General features: G+C 36.1%; 1 protein-coding gene across 1 annotated transcript in view; it reads right to left on the bottom strand.

Moving 5' to 3' along the window:
• Nucleotides 1-7,921: 7,921 nt before the first annotated feature.
• mmp11b (matrix metallopeptidase 11b) overlaps nucleotides 7,922-20,439 on the bottom strand; it is a 35,964-nt gene continuing 23,446 nt past the window's right edge. Inside the window, exons 3-8 of the mRNA XM_056446971.1 lie at nucleotides 18,700-18,843; nucleotides 15,397-15,530; nucleotides 13,007-13,245; nucleotides 12,690-12,924; nucleotides 10,982-11,242; nucleotides 7,922-9,520 (exon numbers count right to left, since the gene is read on the bottom strand). Coding sequence (XP_056302946.1) covers nucleotides 9,393-9,520; nucleotides 10,982-11,242; nucleotides 12,690-12,924; nucleotides 13,007-13,245; nucleotides 15,397-15,530; nucleotides 18,700-18,843 — 1,141 coding nt within the window. The 3' untranslated portion in view covers nucleotides 7,922-9,392. The remainder of the gene's footprint in view (nucleotides 9,521-10,981; nucleotides 11,243-12,689; nucleotides 12,925-13,006; nucleotides 13,246-15,396; nucleotides 15,531-18,699; nucleotides 18,844-20,439) is intronic.

Below are 20,439 nucleotides of genomic sequence, written 5' to 3'. Positions count from 1 at the left end.
ATATATATAATAATATAATTTCAAAGAATTGTGAAATTAGAATTAGATTTTTCATCATTTATTTGTCCTCACTTGGACTAACAAATTCAACCAGTGTTTTTTACCAGTGTTATGAAGATCAGAGAACACGATTCACAAACTGTGACAAATCTGACTCTTAGTTGACTCTTAATCAGATCATGATTCAAACTGATCAGGACCAGTCGTGATTTTGAAAAATTAGGTTTTATTGAGCAAAACCCATTAAAAGCCACGTATTTTTTCTACAGCTGCACTGTGTGATTTATAGAAAAAAAATGTCAGCATACAAACAATCCGCTTTTTAGTTTAATGAAAGAAATATAGCATGGGTCGATCGGGTCAGCTGCGTGTGCATGCTTGTGGTTGTGCCAGTGCTGACTTGCTTTACCCCAAAGGCAAACATCCCTCTTCAAGTTCAATATGCAGACATGTGTTTTACAACATACTCTTAGAACAAGTACACGTGTATGCATAACAACAGCACTTTAAGATGTCTGGCTTCAGTGACTACTGAACAAGAAAACTAGGCCACATTTATTGTGCAGACACATTTATTCAGAATGATTTACAAATGACAAGTGATTCTTCATAAAGAGAAATAACACTAAATAGCAGACATTTGATATAGTACAGGAATAGGGGAATTAAAGAGATAAATAACCTACATATAAATCTTTGCTGTTAATTTCCTGCCAATATCTTACTTTTATTAGTATAACATTAAAGATAATTGTTTTCATTAGATTTCATGATCCCTGGTGATTTCGTAAAATGCAATACTAGTACTTTTAGGAGCACAAAAAAACATGCACAGGTCCAAAGCCATGCTGTTCAAGTTTTAAATTAAAAACTAGCCTATTGTCATTTATTAGGCAAGCACAAACTGGCCAGCGCATTCAACTTTCTGGTAACAGCCAAAAGAGGATTCCACATGGTCTTAAAGCCGCCTCCATAGTTCACAATTTATTATGACATAGCAGTCAAAATAGGACAAATGAGCTTGTGTACAAGAAAAATACTGGACCTTTGTCAGTGAGGGGTGGGTCTTTTGAACCACCCGAACAGCATGACATTCAGACATTGATACCATTTTGATACCAAAAGACCAACACAACTAGATTACACTAGATTTTTATTCCTACAATGCATGTAAACTTTGTGTTAAAATGACATCAAATTGACGTCTAACATTGGGCACCAAAAGTATGTCAAAAATCCATTACAAGACAGTCTTTTTTAAAGCAAATATTAGCATCAAATTGCTGTTGTTTTGACATCAAGGTAGTCAATTAACATCAATTAGATTGGCATTTTTTTACATTTTTCTTTTCTTTTTCGTTTTGACATCACAGTGCCCGCTGTCATAACATGTTACACTTGGTTAAGGAAAGCCATTCAGTGTTCAAAAGTTGTGAGTTTGCAAAAATAAATAAAAGATCTTGTGGATCAAAAAACAGCAAGAAAGGGACATACAAAGGGAACATAATATTATTTATTACAACTTTCTTATCTTTAATGCACAGTAAGGTATAACCAATCATGCCATAGTTTATCCTGAGGAAAAAAGTCACCCTGTAATATTTTAATATGTGAAGTTTATTTACAAACTAATTTCGAGGGGATCACGTGCTTATGATTTTTCTCAATAACCAGAGTTTTCTTATCTCAGTATCTTCGTCTTAAAGAATCCCCCTTACCCACCCCTACTCCCTCTCATTTACAGATATGTGACACGGCGGCCCAGTGATTAGCACTGTTGCCTCACAGCAAGAATGTCACCGGTCAAAGTCCCTTTTAAACCAGTTGACAATTCGGTGCGGAGTTTGCTCGTTCTTCCCGTGCTGGTGTGGGTTTTCCCCAGGTTTTCCGGTTTCCTCCCACAGTCCAAAAACACGCAATCTAAGTAAATCTATACCAAATTGATATCATAGCCAAGTACACATTAGCGAGTACACCTCTCCTCAACCATCCTGTCATTAGCCAGAAGTAAGCCAGGGGGAGTTTATCGAGATCTACTTGAGCTCAAACTCCCGTCTCACCCTGCAAACGGTAGAGAGCCCAGGATTTGAGGATCTCATTAGCTCAGGGCTCTCTCATGGGACAGCATGCCAAACAAGCTTTATAATCAATCATCAGCTAAGTGTTAACTCTTGAAAGATTGTGAGTTGACTTTGACCGTCATTGTGAAAGTGATAAACGTATAACAAGACATAAACTCAATGTATATTCGAAGGTAAGAAAATGTGAAAATGTCTGTTTGACATCCACATTACCGAAAAACTAAACACAAACTTAAACAGAAAAGAGATAGTCCTTGCAGTCACTGCTCCACGTTTGTGGAACCAGATGCCAGCGGACATTACAAGTGCTTCTTCTCTCTCTATTTTTAAGTCCAGACTTAAGTCACATTTTTATTCTATTGCCTTCCCTGGCTTTTAATCTTTATTGTGCATTGTTGCTGTCATACTATTGTTCTTATTATTACTTTTATTGTTATTTTACGGTTTTAGAATGTGTACTATGCTTTTGTTCAGCACTTTGGTCAGTGTCAAACTGAAGTTAAATGTGCTTTATAAACTTTCCTTACTTACATATTGATACCCTTTAGATACCAAAAGAACGACACAACTGGATTCCACTGGATTTTGTATCCCTACAATGCATGCAAACTTTGATGTTAAAATGACATCAAATTGATGTCTTGATGATACTTGCCTAAAAATGTAGTGCAAGTAAAGTAAACGTATCTGTTGTAAATAATCCTCAAAGTATGAGTAAAAAGTAGCCCTTTTAAAAGTACTCATGAGTAGTGAGTATTACGCTTTTAAAAACTGATGCGTTTACATGTCATTTGTGGATGTGTGTAAACGTAACATTCTGTAGAGCATTTAGTTATTGCCCAGCAGGCACACAACGTCATTAGACGTCATTATACGCCAATATTAGGTTAAATTTAGGTCGTGACGTCAGGTGACCTAAAATTTAACGTGTAGCCAGCATCTAAGGACAATGTTAATTTGATGTCCAATAATGACGTCAAATGACCTTGATATTTAGTCGATTTTAGGTTGTTAGAAAGTAACCAAAATCCATCGTCCACCCAACATTTAAAACCAACATCATATTGACGTCAACATTGACGTACTGACATTTATTCATCAGGTACGACAACCAAAATCCAACGTCTGATAAATGTCAATAGTGGTGACGTCCACACAACGTCAAGCTGTAACATCATTAGACATTGATATTTGGTTGGTTTTAGGTTGGACGTTGGACACTGACGCTGAGTTCTGACGTCAACCTGATTTTCATTTCCAAACAAAATGCAACGTCCCCATGATGTTGGGGTACAACGTCAATCTGACGTCATGTTGACGTCTTGTGCCTGCCGGTTGTTTGAGGCCATTTCTGTCATCATACAGTAAACATCCGTCATCTTGGTATCAGTGACATGCATCTAAACAGTCTCTGGGTCAATGCGTGTAAAGACTTCGGACATCTTCTTGGACACTTTGAATACTTCCAAACAGTTTGCTGCAATTATAAATCGCCCATGTCTTGAGGTGGTTCAATATGATGCGATTTACCTTCTATGTGTGATTTGATTGGACTCGCAGGACTGATTTTTCTAATAATTGTTCTGTCATAGAAAAGAAAAAATAAAGTTGTGACTGCAGGTTGAAGGAAAGTAGAGGAGTAAAAGTACCAATTCAGCACTAAAAATGTACTCAAGGATAAGTAAAAGTACACATTTTTAAAACTACTCAGTAAATTACAATTCCTGAGAAAAACTACTCAATTACAATAATCTGAGTATTGTAATTAGATATTTTACACCACTGAAAATAAATAAAATATCTTGTGGATCAAAACAAACAGCAAGAAAGGAACATACAAAGGGAACATGATATTATTTATCGCAACATTATCTTTAATCAACAGTAAAGTAAAGCCAATCACGCCATAGTTATCTAAGGAAAAACGTCATCCTTTAACATTTCAATATAGATAGTGAGTTGAATTTGACCGTCATTGATATAAACATGAATGTCTATTTGAAGATATATTAGAAAAGAAAGGACAAAACTTCCTGAATTTTTTTTTTCAACTGCGAAATGTCATTCACAACATCTTGATGTGAAAACGTCTATTTGACATCCACACATTGATACCCTTTTGATTCCAAAAGAACGACACAACTGGATTACACTGGATTTTGTATCCTAGTGCATGTAAACTTTAATGTTAAAATTACATTAAATTGACGTTTAACATTAGGTGGCAAAAACATGTAAAAAATCTATAACAGGACAGTCTTTTGTGTTTTGAGCAAGTGTTAGACGTCAATTTGATGTTGTTTTGACATCAAGGTAGTCGGTTAACATCAATAAGATCACGTTTTTTTTTTTTGGCATAGTTTATTTTACGGTTGACATCAAAGTGCCTGCTGAGTTAAAACATCTTGTAAAGGCTACTAAGTCATAACATGTTACACCTGACTGAGGAAAGCCATTCAGTGTCCAAAAGTTGTTAGTTTTCAAAAATAAATAAAGGTATGTAAAAGTAAATAATAGAGAAGCGTTCTGCTCAGTATAGGCTACTTACTTTATGTCTGTCCCAATCTATTTGGATTTAGTTCTGTAGGTCTATTTGGTTTCAAAACTTTCATTTTCAGAGCATATACTATAAACAGCTCTTGAATGAAAAGAACAAAAATGCTACTGAAATGTCTCCGGTTTGACTCCGGTTATTAGATTTGGTCAGAGATTATGCAAAAGTCAGACTTTCTATGGCTGAAAAACAAAGCAACTCTTGTGTCTTTGGTGAGCACATTCAGTAAGCACATGATTATGCTTAAATTCTGTTTCAAATCTTCTGATAACACAAGGGATCAGGCTTTGCGTTTCATAGCAGTCAGACATCTGTAGTCACTAAACTGAAACCCCACAAAATGTGCTAACTTGGCGAACGACGGCTCCTGCAGATGCTTCACATAAAACGGAACCGAAGTGATGTCATTGTGTTACAATGTCATTGTATTACAAATTCGCTCCGTGTGATAGAAACGAGGGAAGGGGGAATTACAGTCTGAAAACAAGCCAAGATAGCAGGATTCTGGAATAGTCTCGGCAGGAGGGCTCACAGAACAGCCGTCTTACATTTCCGCTCTGAAAACCTCTGATAGAGCATATTAGAACCAGGGCGATGAGGGTAAGATGCACACACTTCACTAATATGAGAGCGTTTCTGCAACTTTGGACACTATTGACTTTACCACAATTTCATTTCAGTCATTTCAACACATTTCATATGATGTATTCTGGCTTAAAACATTATGTTGATGACAACATTGTGAGAATAAAATGGCTAATTCATGGTGAACTTGTGAACTAGCATTTTCACGCATCATAAGTACATACAGTTAAGTCATATTTCCATATTTATTGCATAGTTTGTATGGAAATAATGTCTCAAATTCATCTTAAGATTACTACTTCTATGCGCAAGCTTGATAACTTTTGAAACTTGTTGTTTGTTGTGGAAATTAAACCACCACACTAAGGAGTTTTGTCTAATACTTTTACTTACAAATTATATATATATATATATATATATATATATATATATATGTCGCAGTGGGTAGCACGATCGCCTCACAGCAGGAACGTCGTTGTTTCGAGCCTCAGCTGGGTCAGTTGGCGTTTTTGTGTGGAGTTTGCATGTTCTCCCCATGTTGGGTTTCCTCCGGGTGCTCAGGTTTTCCCCACAGTTCAAAGACGTATTACATGTGAATTGAGTAGGCTAAATTGTCCTTAGTGTGTGAATGAGAGTGTTTAGGTGTTTCCCAGTGATGGGTTGCAGCTGGAAGGGCATCCGCTGCGTAAAACATATGCTGGATAAGTTGGCGGTTCATTGCGCTGTGGCGACCACAAATTAATAAAGCTACTGAGCCGAAAAGAAAATGAATGAATGTTTTAGTCAAATAAATATTTTAACATGGCGGCAGGGTGGCTCAGTGGTTAGCACTCACAGCAAGAAGGTCGCTGGTTGGAGTCTTTGCTGGGCCAGTTAGCATTTCTGTGTGGAGCTTGCACGTTCTCCCCGTGTTGGCGTGGGTTTCCTCTTGATGCTCCGGTTTTTCCCACAGTCCAAACACATGCGCTATAGGTGAATTGAATAAGCTAAATTCTTCGTAGTGGATGAGTGGGTGTGAATGTGTGTACGGGTGTTTCCCAATTCTGGGTTGTGGTTGGAAGGGCATCTGCTGCGTAAAATAGAGAAATAGACTATGCCGAAGGAAAATTAATCTATGATTATTTTCACATTTAAAGCATTCATTCATTAATTGTCCTTCGGCTTAATCCCTGATTTATCAGGGGTCGCCACAGCGGAATGAACCACTAACTACTCGGGCATATGTTTTACACAATGGATAATTTGAAAACATTTTATGGTGAATTCAGTTCAAGTTGCAAACATAAATTATTAAGAAATGGTAAAAATTTCCAGCTTACCTATTATGCAAAAATCACTTTTAATAAGGGGTTTAAACACAGTTGTTTGGCAACAGTGTGTGAATATAGCCAGCCTCTAATGGTAAAAATTAATTATTATTTGTTTTATCACAGGACGATAAAACAGTGGCGCAGTAGGTAGTGCTGTCGCCTCACAGCAAGAAGGTTGCTGGTTCCATCCTCGGCTGGGTCAGTTGGTGTTTCTGTGTGGAGTTCTCCCTGCATTCGCGTGGGTTTCCTCTGGGTGCTCCGGTTTCCCCCACAGTCCAAAGACATGTGGTACAGGTGAATTGAGTAGGCTAAATTGTCCGTAGTGTATGAGTGTGAATGAGTGTGTATGGATGTTTCCCAGAGATAGGTTTCGGCTGGAAGGGCATCCGCTGCATAAAACATGTGCTGGATAAGTTGGCGGTTCATTCTGCTGTGGCGACCCTGGATTAATAATGTGACTAAGCCGAAAAGAAAATGAATGAATGAATGAATGTTTTATCACACTTCATAAAAACAGTTTGATTGACATTCTCCCTTTGTACATGTCATCAGAGGAGGAAAGCCCCGACAATTAGTGACGATTCCGCCCTCATTAACATAAACAGCACTTGGGGAGAAATAGCCATCCACCATTGAAGTTTCAGCATCATACCTGCTGAAGATAATGTCAATGACTAAGAGACTTAATAATGTTGAGAATATAAATGTTGAGTTTTAGGATGCACAAATGAACACCATCGTCTACATAGACTCCCATATTCTGAATCAAATCTTTTAACATTGTCAGTTGTTCACAGAGATAAAATTAGTCCTGCTTTAAATCTGCCACTATGCTGATGCACAGGCATTATAGCTCCTCCCTCTTTTCAAAAGGTGGCTGGAAGCAGAATCTCGTTTGAATTTAAAGCGACAGTCACCAAAACAGCCTAAAAGGGGCAGTTTTAAAGAGATATAAAAATATTTGTGGGGTATTTTGAGCTGAAACTTTACATATACACTCTAGGGACATCAGACACTTAGGTCTCCTTTCCTGGAGGGCCACATCACTGCACAGTATTGCTCTAACTCTAACTAAACAAACCTGATCCAACTAATCAAGGTATTCAAGACTACTAGAAACTATTAAGCAGGTGTGAGTTGGAGCTGGCTGGAGCTAAACTATGCAGAGCTGTGGTCCTCCGGGAATTGAGTTTGAGACCATTAGTTTACACCAAAATCCATTTTTTAGACTAAAAAAGTAAAGAAACACACAAACACTATTATGTACTACTTTTGAGGGAAAGTAACTGATTAACAGTGTACAGAATATTGTATGATTTCATATTATGATGAAAATCTATTTTATAATATTATAAGAGTCCACACACCAGATAACTAGACAGTAAACAATAAACAAAGAGAGCCTTTTATTGGAGGTGAAAATATAATACAATTCTTTTTACAAAATATTTACATAGTAAAAGGAGCAACGAGTGAAAGAACAGAACTGATTACATGAGAAACACTATAATAACAGTGAATTTAAAGTATACAGTTTCCTCAGATCAAAATACATCATTACCTGACCATAAGGATTATATTCATCAGTATGCAAAAAGTGGAATTATTTAAGACGTGAACAACAGCATCAGTGACCTGCACTGCGACATATACATTATCACTGTTGAAAAACAGGTCTTCATAAGCCCTTTACAGACTTAAATGGACATTCACACTGACAAAGGTCATTTATGTCACATTACTGATAATGAATGAAATGTTCAGTGTGAACATGCTGAAATCAGTCACAGTTCTACTCTGTACAGTTCAGGTCCTTCAATGCTTTAACAAACAATATTCTAAAATGCTCAGTTATAGCGCTACAAAGTCCAGTGGCACTCTCTGAACTGATACTGAAATATAGATATTCAGTATTTAAGGTATTTGGCGTTATGGGCCACTATGTGTAATCTTACCAGTTCTTCCACCTAACTAAAAGGACAATTTAGATACGTTTTAAGACATTATTAATATTAGCATGCACTTAAATAAAATCCTTGAGCTTTACCTTTTTGTTTTAAACCCTTAAAGGCTTATTTTACCACAAAATGAAAACACTGTCATCATTTTCTCACCCTCATGTCATTTTAAACCCAGACTTTTGTTCATTTTTCAGTACACACTGAAGATAAATTGAATACAATATGAAAGATTTCTTATCGTCCACTGAAAGTCTCTTCATACACAACTCGTGAATATTATGGGTTTGGAAGGACACAAAATGATGACAGAATGTTTATTTTTAAGAATGACTTGCCTCATAGACTTTTCTAATACAGTTTCTGCTCGCTAAAAAAAACAAATAATCTGTGGTAGTCAACAGCATGTTACGATTTAGCGAAATAATTTATATAATGTTGTAATGTAATCAAAAATCGCGTTTCTCAAAAAGAACCAGTTATTTCTTCCTAACACTATCAATACTGCCAAAAATATACAAATAATAAATAATCAAGTACACAATGTGTACGAAAAATATTTTGAGACCAAAATTACCTGCTTTTCCTGAGAGATGAGAGTATTGAGTTGCATATCAGAGCATTAAAGAATAATTATTTTCAGTTTCTGCGTATGGTTAAGTGGCGTAGATCTCATACACGTCACAGATTGAGTAGATACACAGTATCTGCTTAAGCCACAGATTTGTGTTAATTCCAGCCGTCAGATTCTTTTGCATCTGACACTTTACCTGATAAAACAATTAATCCTGCTAAAATAACCATACTGAACCTTGAATGGTTCACATTGTCTGTGGTGCTACTGCTTGCAGTATGTGCATGAAAATGATCATTGGTAGAAATGACACCTAATTGGACCCAGGATTTATTGATACAAGGCTGCAGAACAACCAAAGAAATCCACGCCGATGTATCGTGGGTATCCCTCCAGCACCCTCACCTCCACTGGGTCAAACTTCCAGTACTGCTTCCCTCTCAAGAAGTGGGCGAAACCTGTAGAGAAATAAGAAATAAGGCTACTTTTTAAAATTCTTCCAATAAGAATAACATTTGTACTTTTAAAATTAATCCTTGAGTTATTAGTGTTTGAGTCCCGCTAATTGTACTTTCCTAAAGTAGGTAACACTTTTCCTCCTGAACATCATTAAAGAAGCCAGTTGGTATTTCAGAAAATGCAAGTCAATGGCTAACTAACAGTACTTTGAGAGTCGAACAAACATATTCAGGCCAAATAAAATGAATACCCATGGTCTCTGACAATTTCATGTTTCATGAAGTAAAATGATCAGTCTATGCAAGTGCAACCCTGTCGGTCCAACACCACCCAACCCGCTCTGAGCTGGGATCGAAACAGTGACTTTCCACATGGAAGTCGGTTGGTCTACTAAGGAGACTAAAGACCATGGCCTCAGGTGTCTGTCGCTAAAGCACCTTTAGAGGTCAGAGGAGTGAGATTCACCTGCACAGCTCTTCACTAGCTGGCCTCCGCTAAACAAGAAGCTGAATATTATTTACAATTATTACAATTAATCTACAACACTGAGTGCAATGTCTCTGACACTTTTGGAATATGTTTAGTTTCTTACAAAGACCAAAAGTTTACTTGAAGACCTCAATGTATCATTAGGAGTCAATGGTATATCATTTATTTTTGCTTCTCTCTGTTATTTGAGTCTCAAAGTGCTGGTAAATCATTGACTTGCATTTTAGGATTAAAATACGTTACATTTAGTTGCACATTTGTGATGAAAATCCACTAGAGGGCGCTGTCTACAATTTTGCGAATATGAAATGCGTTTTGTGCAAAGAATTGCATGAAAATAATCCTTTATTCATTGATAAAATTTCCTTGTAAATATCATTAATGTGAAAAGGAACAGCTGACATCATGCTGCCCCCTAGCGTTCATTTTAGCTAGAAACTGCCATCAGTCATAAAGTACATTTTTTAGGTTTAATATAGATTGAAGCATATAAAGAAAAAGCTTTGTTTCCCAAGTTTTCTTTCCTTGTCAGGTCATCAAAATGAGTGTTTACGATGTATTGTAATCAGAGTCCGTACATTTTACATTTGTTTTGGCACAAAAGGGAGAAAAAGGAGCTTTATATGATTACAGTTGAACCACTGAAGTCTCATGGAATGTTTGACGTTTATTCTGATTCCTTTTCTGCACTTTAAACTGCACATGACCTTTGCTGTCGAAGGAGGATAAGAGAAGTCTCAGATTTCATCTAAAATATCTTAATTTGTGTTCCCAAATGAATGAAGGCAGTTCTCTGGGATTGCAATGATAAGAGGATGAGTAATTAATAACGGAACTTTCATTTTGGGGTAAACTAATCTTTTAGGAACAAATTCATGTGTTGTGAGGATTCCCATTAGTAGTTCTCCTGTACATTCAAACATTAGACAATCAATGCAATTATTCGGTAACAATTTCAGTGATAACCATACCGAATCGGTCTTGGAAGGCAGCGTCTATATCACTCGGTATCCCCCTCCAGTCGCTCATGCTTCGAGGGTGCATTGATTCTACACGGTTTTCCTTCAGGTTGAATCGCCAGTAGCTTCCTTTCTTGAAGAAGTAAATCTTCTGGGCCTTGGTATCTCCCCACATGAGGGCTGCCTGGATGTCGTTCACCAATAGTCCTAGTCGCTGTACGGAGTCTGGCCCTGTGATCTGCCGCTCAGCATCAAACACCCAGTAATTCTGGCCTAGATGGAGAAAAGTGGGTATATAAATAACGGTTTAGAGATTTTCCATTCATCATCAGCCCATGGTTTATTGTACTAGTCCAAGGCTAGAAGAAGGTAGTTTGTCAGATCATTAGCAGCTTATTCAAATGTTATCACTTGATTGAATGGGCAACATTAGTGGTTTTCAGCTGATAGATATGGGCCAGTAGGGGCCTTCCGGACCTTATTTATTTATTAAATTTCCCATTCATTGTATTTTATTAACGTCTATCCCAACCCCAACCCTAAACCCAACCATCACAGTAATGTAAAAACAGATCTGGACCTGGAGTCTTATCCATTAGTATAGCTGATTAACCATGTCGATGGATGATAACAGTCTTCTGAACCTACCAGTAGCTGATAACCACTGATAACGTCCATTAAATCGAGTGATAACATTCAAAGTGTGTGTAATTAGGCCACTGAAAGACTTCTGGATTATAAATATACAAGACTTTGGTGACAGACGCACTGTTGTTATTGCAGGATTCTATATAACTCTATAAAATTTGCATACTTTTGCAGATCTAAATTTGTCCATGCAAGTTATATGGTTGCATGGTTATGACAAGAGATTATATCATTTATAAAATGAGCATATAATTGATAAGTCTCAACAGAAATCAAACCAAAACAAATAGCAAGCAAACTTCCTTGTACTCCACCTCCGTTTATCTCTTTCTCTGGTATCATCTGCATTAAAATACTTGCAAAATTCTTTGGCAGGGCTATTCCCAGACCTCTCTTGGTAATGAAATGTTTCTCAAGTAATCTGGCATGGCATCACGCTAACAGATCTCACAACAATTTCTTCATGATTTGTCTAGGAGCCAGTGCCATGAACCACAGAATCCACAGAATTTTGTGTTTACAACATATTTACATTTCCAATAAATGCTGTTCTTTCAAACAATCTATTCATCAAGACATGCTCCTTATGCAACAAATCAGCATATTAGAATTATTTATGAAGAATCTCGTGACACTAAAGGCTGTTTAAAGTGAATATTACACTTTAAAAAATATTAAAATAGAAAACAATGATTGTATTTTAGATCAAACAAGCACAAGTTTGGCAAGCATAAGAGACTTCTTTCAAAAACAGTAAAATTATTGGTCCCATTTTATACTAGGTGACCTAAACTACTATGTACTTACATCAAAACATAAATACAACTTACTTACTGTTGATAAAGCATTGCAGAATACTTTTGGTGCTCTTGAGGTGAGACACGGGCTGGGTTAGGAACAGGTTTGGGGGTATCATTAGGTTTAAGAGTGGGTTAACAAATGATTGCAAACATGAATTTTAGTGTAAGTACATATTACTTAAGGACACCTAATATAAACTGGGTTCAAAATACCTAAAAACAAAATAATGACCTAAAAAGACAAAATAATGTCTTAATTTGAGACAGCTTACTATGGAAAAACCATATATTCCCAGACATGTCCTCAAAAGCAGCATCAATGTTGTCTGGAATTCCTCTCCAATGTCTTGATGCCAGTGCAGGATATCCCGCCTGGAGTTTACCATCACGAATCCGCCACACATAACCCGACTTAAAGAAAAACAGCTCGCCTCGGATCATGGATACAGCATCGAAGTTGGTTTGGCAAGCATCAGGATGAGAAGGATTTGGGTGGACAGGTGGAAACTGAGAAGAAGAAGAAGAAAAAAAATAAGAATGAAATGCATGAAATAGATTTCCAAGACCAAGGAGAGTCAGTTTCACTCACAAATGTTGCGTCAATCTCATTTCTTTCTGTGAATGTGGGTTGTCTCTCTTCAGATTTTACTGTTACATCTGAACGTTTGGAGCCATACAAGGCCTGTATGCCTCGTTTGTCATCATCACTCAGTCGGACAGGGTAGGAAAAGGTGTAGAAAGGTGCCATCACTGCGCCTGGTACTTTAGAATGCTGGAGTCCTAGAACGTGGCCAATCTCATGAGTTGCCACCTGGAGGAGGTCAGTACCTAGAAAAGAAATATTTTTGAAATGCTTTAAAATTTCATATAATGCCTAATAATTATAGCGTGCAAGTGTGGTTGTGTAGAAACACAATCGTATGGAATAAAAGTTAGCAAGATGGTATCAACTAGTGACCGAGTTTTATGAGCATGTGTTCCAAATGGAATAAATCCGCCTACAAAGAGCACTTCAGAGTGAGAACAATAACAGCTTCCATATTGAAGCGTTGTTTCAAATCAAAGTCCTCAAAACTTCACCTTTTTGCTCCCATGATTCTTTGCACATGGTTATTTTGTGACAGATTACAGAGAAATGTGTTTCAAGGAACACTTTTATTTGGTCCCCTGCACCCTTTGAAGCTTTCACTCTGTAAAGTAAGCACTTGAAAGGATTACTGCATAGGTATGAGACCTACAGAATGAAAAACAGCCTACATTCTTTGATCATTCTCTGAACCAATTCATCCAAAAACACTTATCTATTCAGGTAAGATGAAAGTGATCGGCTCAATGACTGAGAAGGTGTTTACACAACAAACAATTGTAGACCTTCTTCAGAATGTGACATCACCAAATACTTGGCCTGGCATGAATAATGTAGCATGTTTTATTTTCTTGTTATATTGATGTATATGTAACTTTAAAATATCAAAAATATTTTATTCAATTGAAGTCATGTGAAAGTTTGCTGAGCCTTGAACCATTCAATCAAAGGATTCATTCAAAAACACTGATTCATTCAGGAACAAAACCCTACAACAACATGTTCTATTCTTCCAATTGTTTCTGTACATATGAACACACTAAGCATATTCATAACAACAGCAATCTTGTTAGCATGATATTGATTACAAGATATGCTGCGTCCCAATTCGCATTCTATCCATCCTAAATAGTATCTGAAAATAGAATTAGTATGTCCCAAATTGTAGTATGTTGAAAAGAGTATGCCAAAGATTCCCGGATGGTTTACTATTTCTGTTAAAAATTTTAAGCATAGAACCGTCCATACTCTAACTGCTGATATTGCCCACAGTACATTGCGCGTCGGATGTGAATTCGATTAGAACTACAAACGCGGGTGAATAATGCTAGTTCAATTCAATTAAATTCACCTTTATTTGTATAGCGCTTTTACAATGTGGATTGTCAAAGCAGCTTCACATAAAAGGTCATGGTAAATTGGAACAGTGTAGTTCAGTTTGTAGTGTTTATGTTCAGTTCAGTTGAGCTCAGTTCAGTGTGGTTTAATAGTCACTACTGAGAGTCTAAACACTGAAGAGCAAATCCAACGATGCGCAGCTCTATAGATCCCAAACCATGCAGGCCAATGGCGACAGCAGAGAGGGAAAAAAACTTTACTAATTGGCGAAGTGAAGGAAAAAAAAGTAAATAAACTACGAGTAAATAAACTACAAACATGATGGATGCGCGAGACCACCTGTAAAGTAGAAAAGGCTTCGGTAAAGATGTTTGTTTGACTTTTAATTAATATCTAGCCAACTGGAAAATATTTAAATAATGTTTTCTGTGTTATATTTCATCTGCAACAACAATACTGAACTTATATAAAGACGTGTTTGGACAATGTCTGAATGCAGAATTATCCAAAGATCTGAGGAGATTTCTCTGCATGAAAGACTCGTGAATGGGACATTAACCTGCTACTGCTTCTCCAGTATGGTAGGAAATAAATATGAAAAAATTGTGGATGATGTGTGGATGATTGACGGAAGTAGTGTGTCCCAAAGCTTGCATACTCTTCTGTTACACACTCAAAAGTATAAATTTTTCATTCACAAAAAAAGTACATACTTTTAGGGTGTAGTATAAATATGCGACTTTGGATGCAGCAAAACTAACTTAGGTAGACTAAAGCCCTTGTCAGATCACATGAATTTATCATGATTTCGGCATGGTTTTCTTGATGTAGGGTGTCGTGGGGATTACTAAATGACAAATGGGCATCGTGACACAAGATTAAATCGTTTCTTCTCGTGTAATGTGGCATAGTTCATGACAACTGAACATTGTCTGCAATAAGCATGCCATTTTGTTCAATATCTGTTGAAGTGCCAAATGCTGCTTGTTTTTCTCATGTTTTCATTTTGTTTCAGGTCACCTATTGGTATGAGATAAACCAGGACCCTTACTCACCCATACTGTTGCCTAATGTCCAAGACTCATCCATGTCAAAGTGAATTTCTCCCTCCCTGTATGTTCTGGGAAAAAAGGCATGTGCCAGAATTCCTCCTGGGCCATCAAAATTAAGGTAGTCCCCATGTGAATACCTGAATGTGAAACACAGTCTCTTAGACAACAGCACAATAACAACAGTTCTTATTCTTTTAATTAGCTGATCACTAAAACTAATTCTCTAAGACCACTTCATTACATTGAATGATTAGTATTGAGAATAATGAGCTGACGAGAGACTACTGTGACTACCATAAAAATGCTATGTATTTTAGTATTGTAGCTGTCACACCACAGTGACTTTTAAGATGCCTTTGATTTTAACAGCTCAATTTTAAAATGGCATAGTCCATTAAGGGGCTGAATGGTACAAGCCACATGCTCCCCTAATTTTCCACTGTGAAATTTGCAAATGGGGTAAAATTACACACGAGACTTGCAGGATCATAGATCTTAAGTTTGGCAGACCTGAAAGGTCAAAGAAGGCCATTATTATGGCTTAAACAAAGCCACAAATGTTTAGTTAACTGCAATGCCATTGGTGAAATCTGCAGAATCTGACATCCCTCATTGTAGCTTCAAACATGCATATTTCAGAAAGATAATAAATGTACATTTGAGCTTTAACAGGAAGCCAAGTTTTCAAAGGAACTATGAGGTTTTTCAAAAGAGAAAATAAAGCGCTGCAGAAAAAGATCCTGAGTAAAACAAAATGTCTTGTTGAAAGAGACTTTCAACAATAAAAATTTTGTCTATCTATTCGATTTAATATTATTTGTTTTATTTTTCAAGTAATATTTTTAAGTTCAAAACATAGTTAAATATAAACGGTTTTGATTAAGAACTCAACTAAGAAATATTTGTTTGACCAATGCAAAATTTTAAGGTTACTCACACTGGCCAGCGCATGCGTATTAAACAGAAACTCAATATGGTGAAATGTTGTTTTGATTAAAGCTATATCGTCTTGTTTAGAACAAAAAGAACTTTTTAATTAATTGACTTTCTTCAACAAGACAAATTTGCTTTGTACCAGGTTATATAAAATTGTTCTCATGGACATAGAAAATATTGTTTAAGGTAAATTATCTATTTTATTGGGTCAAGTGATCAAATTTAGATGTGAACCATTACACAATTGTTTTTGAATGAATGAATGAAAGCTGTTTTTTAAGTGCATGCCTCCCTTTTTGCATGCAAGTCTCCAGCTGTGCTTCAAAATTTTGAGTTATGTATTTTATGTAAAGATTCCATTGTAAATTATTATTATTATTATTATCATATCAAGATATAACAATCTAAATGAGAGCTTTCATAAACATTACTTTTTGAGACACCTCAAATCAGTCTTATAATTTGGCAAAACTTGAATACATATACAATATACCTATGCAAATAGGCCTAGTCTTAATGTTATTCTGTAATTTTTAATAATTTTATTATACCTTACCCAAATAGGCCCTTAAATGAGTTTTGGATGACGTAATAATATGTGACACAACACGTTGTTCGATTACTGACATAGCCTGTTTTGTCGCTGTTGACGCATAGGCCTATAGGGTATATGCCGAGCTAGTGTTGTTCCCATACTGGTAAACTTCCAGTGACTTGTTATTGTGAGTTTTTTTCCATTTTATACGATTCCTTTTACAGCATCGATGTTGTAATGTAATTAAAATACAATCAGTTAAATAGGCTTTGGCATTCATTTAGTTGCTAGCGCAGAAGCTCCATTCAGTATACTGGGGTAAAATAAATGCTCATATTATAAAGACATGGCGGGGAAAAATATAATTTACTGCAGTGCTTTTTGTACAATCTGAGACTTTATATCGGATATCACTCAGCCAGTGGAGATGGCTGATTTTTAAGGAAAACTGACCTTAAACTTGCTGGCATACAGTTAACCGGAAATGCTTAACCCAGGTTACTGGCAAATTAAAAGTTCTATTAGCATACTTCGGCATATACCCTATTTGGCGCTTACACAACATACATTTTGGTATTTATTTTGTACATTTCTGATGATAATTGGTAATCGTTTTTCGTTTTAAAGAAATCAGTAAGTTTACCTGAATTCTGCCTTACCATGAATCGTCACGTGACTCACGTCAGCTCTGAATCACACCGCATTATAGAGTGCCAAACGATATTTATTGTTCGAATTTTAAAATACAAATAACATAATCTGATAACCATAAAACTCCTTATTTCTCAATTAACTCAATGTACAGCATTTCTCAATGAACAGCTTGGAGAAGGCACGCCTCGTGTTGAGATTGCGGAAAAACTTCAACAGCAGTCATAAATATATACAAAAAAATTCTTGCTTTCCAACATTCAGGTTATATTTCACAAAAAGAAATAAACTTTGGGATTTGAGCCGCGGTGTTGCGTGACCATAGGCAGAACTACGCAGGTGTTCTGCTTTTTTACTATGGGAATCTAAGTAACACACCTGCATGAATGAACGTGCAGTGTAAATTTCCACCTATAATCCTAAACCGACACCCTCTCTAATCTCCTGCTTCAAGAGGAGATGTGTTTGAGAACCAAAGAAACTTTTTTTTTCTTTGTTTAAATGGTCTCACATCTCACAGTTGACAAAATGATTTTACAATCTGAGAGGCCAGAGAAATAATATATAATCAATAATAGGGTAATATAATAAACTATAAGACCAGTGGACTTGAGCGAAGTAGTAGCTGAAAATGTTCTGTTTTTCACTGCAGTGTGATGATACTTCACATTTACAATATTAAAGAGACTTTACTGCAATACAAATCAGATTGTATTCATATTTTAAAACGAAAGTGACAATAAAAGACAAAATATACAGAATGTATATAAAATGTGTTAAATTAATTGTTTGATTTTTCTATTTATTAAAGAATTAAATATCACAGAGTATTAAGATGATATTAAGAAATGTTTCTTGATCATATTAAATTAATGAGCATATTAGAATAACCTCTGAATCATGTAACACTGCAGACTGAACATTGGCTTTAAAATTGTTCATTAATAACTGTAATTTATCTGAAAACTGCAAACAACCTCCAAATTATTGAAATGTAGTTGAAAGTAGCCTATATCTCATTCAGAATGTTTTGACCCATTAGCCAATTACAGTGCATGATATTATTGATGATAAAAAAAATGGCAAGAAACCCTGACCAGCTTGATAACCAGAAAACATTTCATCATCAATTCTAAAACATGTAAAAGTGCACCACAGAGAGTGAAAACATCATATTTTATTACCTGTAAAAATCAAACATGATATCAGCCCGGCCACTGATGACTTCAGTAAAGTTTAAAGGGGTTTCATCACTCCAGGCCCGCAGTGCTTCTCTAATCACGTATCTGACTCTCTCCAGATTCATCTGCCTGGGGGACTGAATGATCCTGGAACAGAACAGAACCCCAAACACTCATAAATGCTCATTAAAAGACCACCCATGACATTATGAATTTTCACTTCAAAAAGGTATCTGGTGCATTACTCCAATAATCCTCTGTATTTAAACATGTTATAGTGATGAATCAAAGGACCCAGATCAGAATGTCATAAGGGTGTAATAGTTTATAAAAAGTACTGATGAGTTTGTACGCAAGATTTGTAGACACAGTTTGGTATGCTATTGTATTTCACTGCAATAGAAAATAAAACATAAACTCATTAATTAACATGGATTTACTGGACAAAATCTTTAGAAATTCTCTTTAAATAAATGTGTTTATTAAACAGTTAAACAGTTTCATTACAGTTTCTAAATAGGACTATTAAGATAAACAACATAAATAAATTTAAATTAAAAAGGCAGTTTTCATATTATTTTTTCGTATATTTCTATTCCAGTTCATTGTTGGAATTGTTTAAATACACACTGGCTTTCATAACTTCTTTTTATGTCCGATTTATTAAAAAATAATGGACGTTTAAGGTAATTTAGTGCATTATATTTAGAGAAATCTAATAGTCTAGGTAAATGTAGTGCAGTCACATAAAACCTTAGACGTTTATATTTTTATTCATGCTATAACTAGTAGTAAAGGCCAAGGAATGGTTGGAATTGGATTGGACTCTTGATGTCAGATTGATGTCAACATGATGCCAGATTGATGTTGTACCCCAATGTCATGAGGACGTTGCATTTTGTTTGGAAATGAAACTCGGGTTGATGTCAAAACCAAATGTCAGTCCAATGTCAATGTCCAACATCCAATCTAAAATCAACCAAATATCAACGTATAATGATGTTACAGCTTTTTTGTTACCAGTTACCAGATTTGTGTTGACGTTACCACTATGATGTCTATCAGACGTTGGATTTTGATTGCCATACTTGATTAGTAAATGTTACAGTGCGTACCAAATCGCATACTTATGCACTATTCTACGCCATTTTGTAGTATAAATAGTGTAAGTACTGCGTTCACACTAAAAACTCAAAAAAAAAATTAAGTGCACTTTAATTACCCAGATTCAACCGATAAAATTAAGTGTGAAATGTTGGACACTTCACGCTCTCAACGACCACAGCTTTGCTCATGTTGGATTACTTAATTCATTTTGGATTATGAAAGCAAAATTCTCCTATGAGAGTGATTATACCGCCTCCCGATGGTGAATGGGGTTATACTCGTGGCAAAAAAAAAAAAAAAAAACGTTAGTGTTCCATTTAAGACGACACTACATACTGTACATATACTATGCTGTTAAGTGTGTAAGTGCTTAAGTACATAGTGCATAATGTATAGTGTGCCATTTGGGATGCAGGTTCAGTATTTGATATAAATATGATCAGGGCCGTGCAGAGCCACTGCCTCTTTGCCCTCATTGGCTGAGGTACCCCTCTTGCTCAATCGACACCCCCCCCCCCCCCATGTTCTTCAATTTGCGATCGACAAACATTGAATTTTGATCATCTGATGTCACTACCTAAATCTAACCTAATATTAACTTCTTATGACGTTGTGTGCCTGCTGGGTTGTTTGTCT

Source organism: Danio aesculapii, chromosome 21, assembly GCF_903798145.1.
Source record: "Danio aesculapii chromosome 21, fDanAes4.1, whole genome shotgun sequence".
Classification (NCBI taxonomy): domain Eukaryota; kingdom Metazoa; phylum Chordata; class Actinopteri; order Cypriniformes; family Danionidae; genus Danio; species Danio aesculapii.
This window is presented reverse-complemented; position numbering and strand designations above follow the sequence as displayed.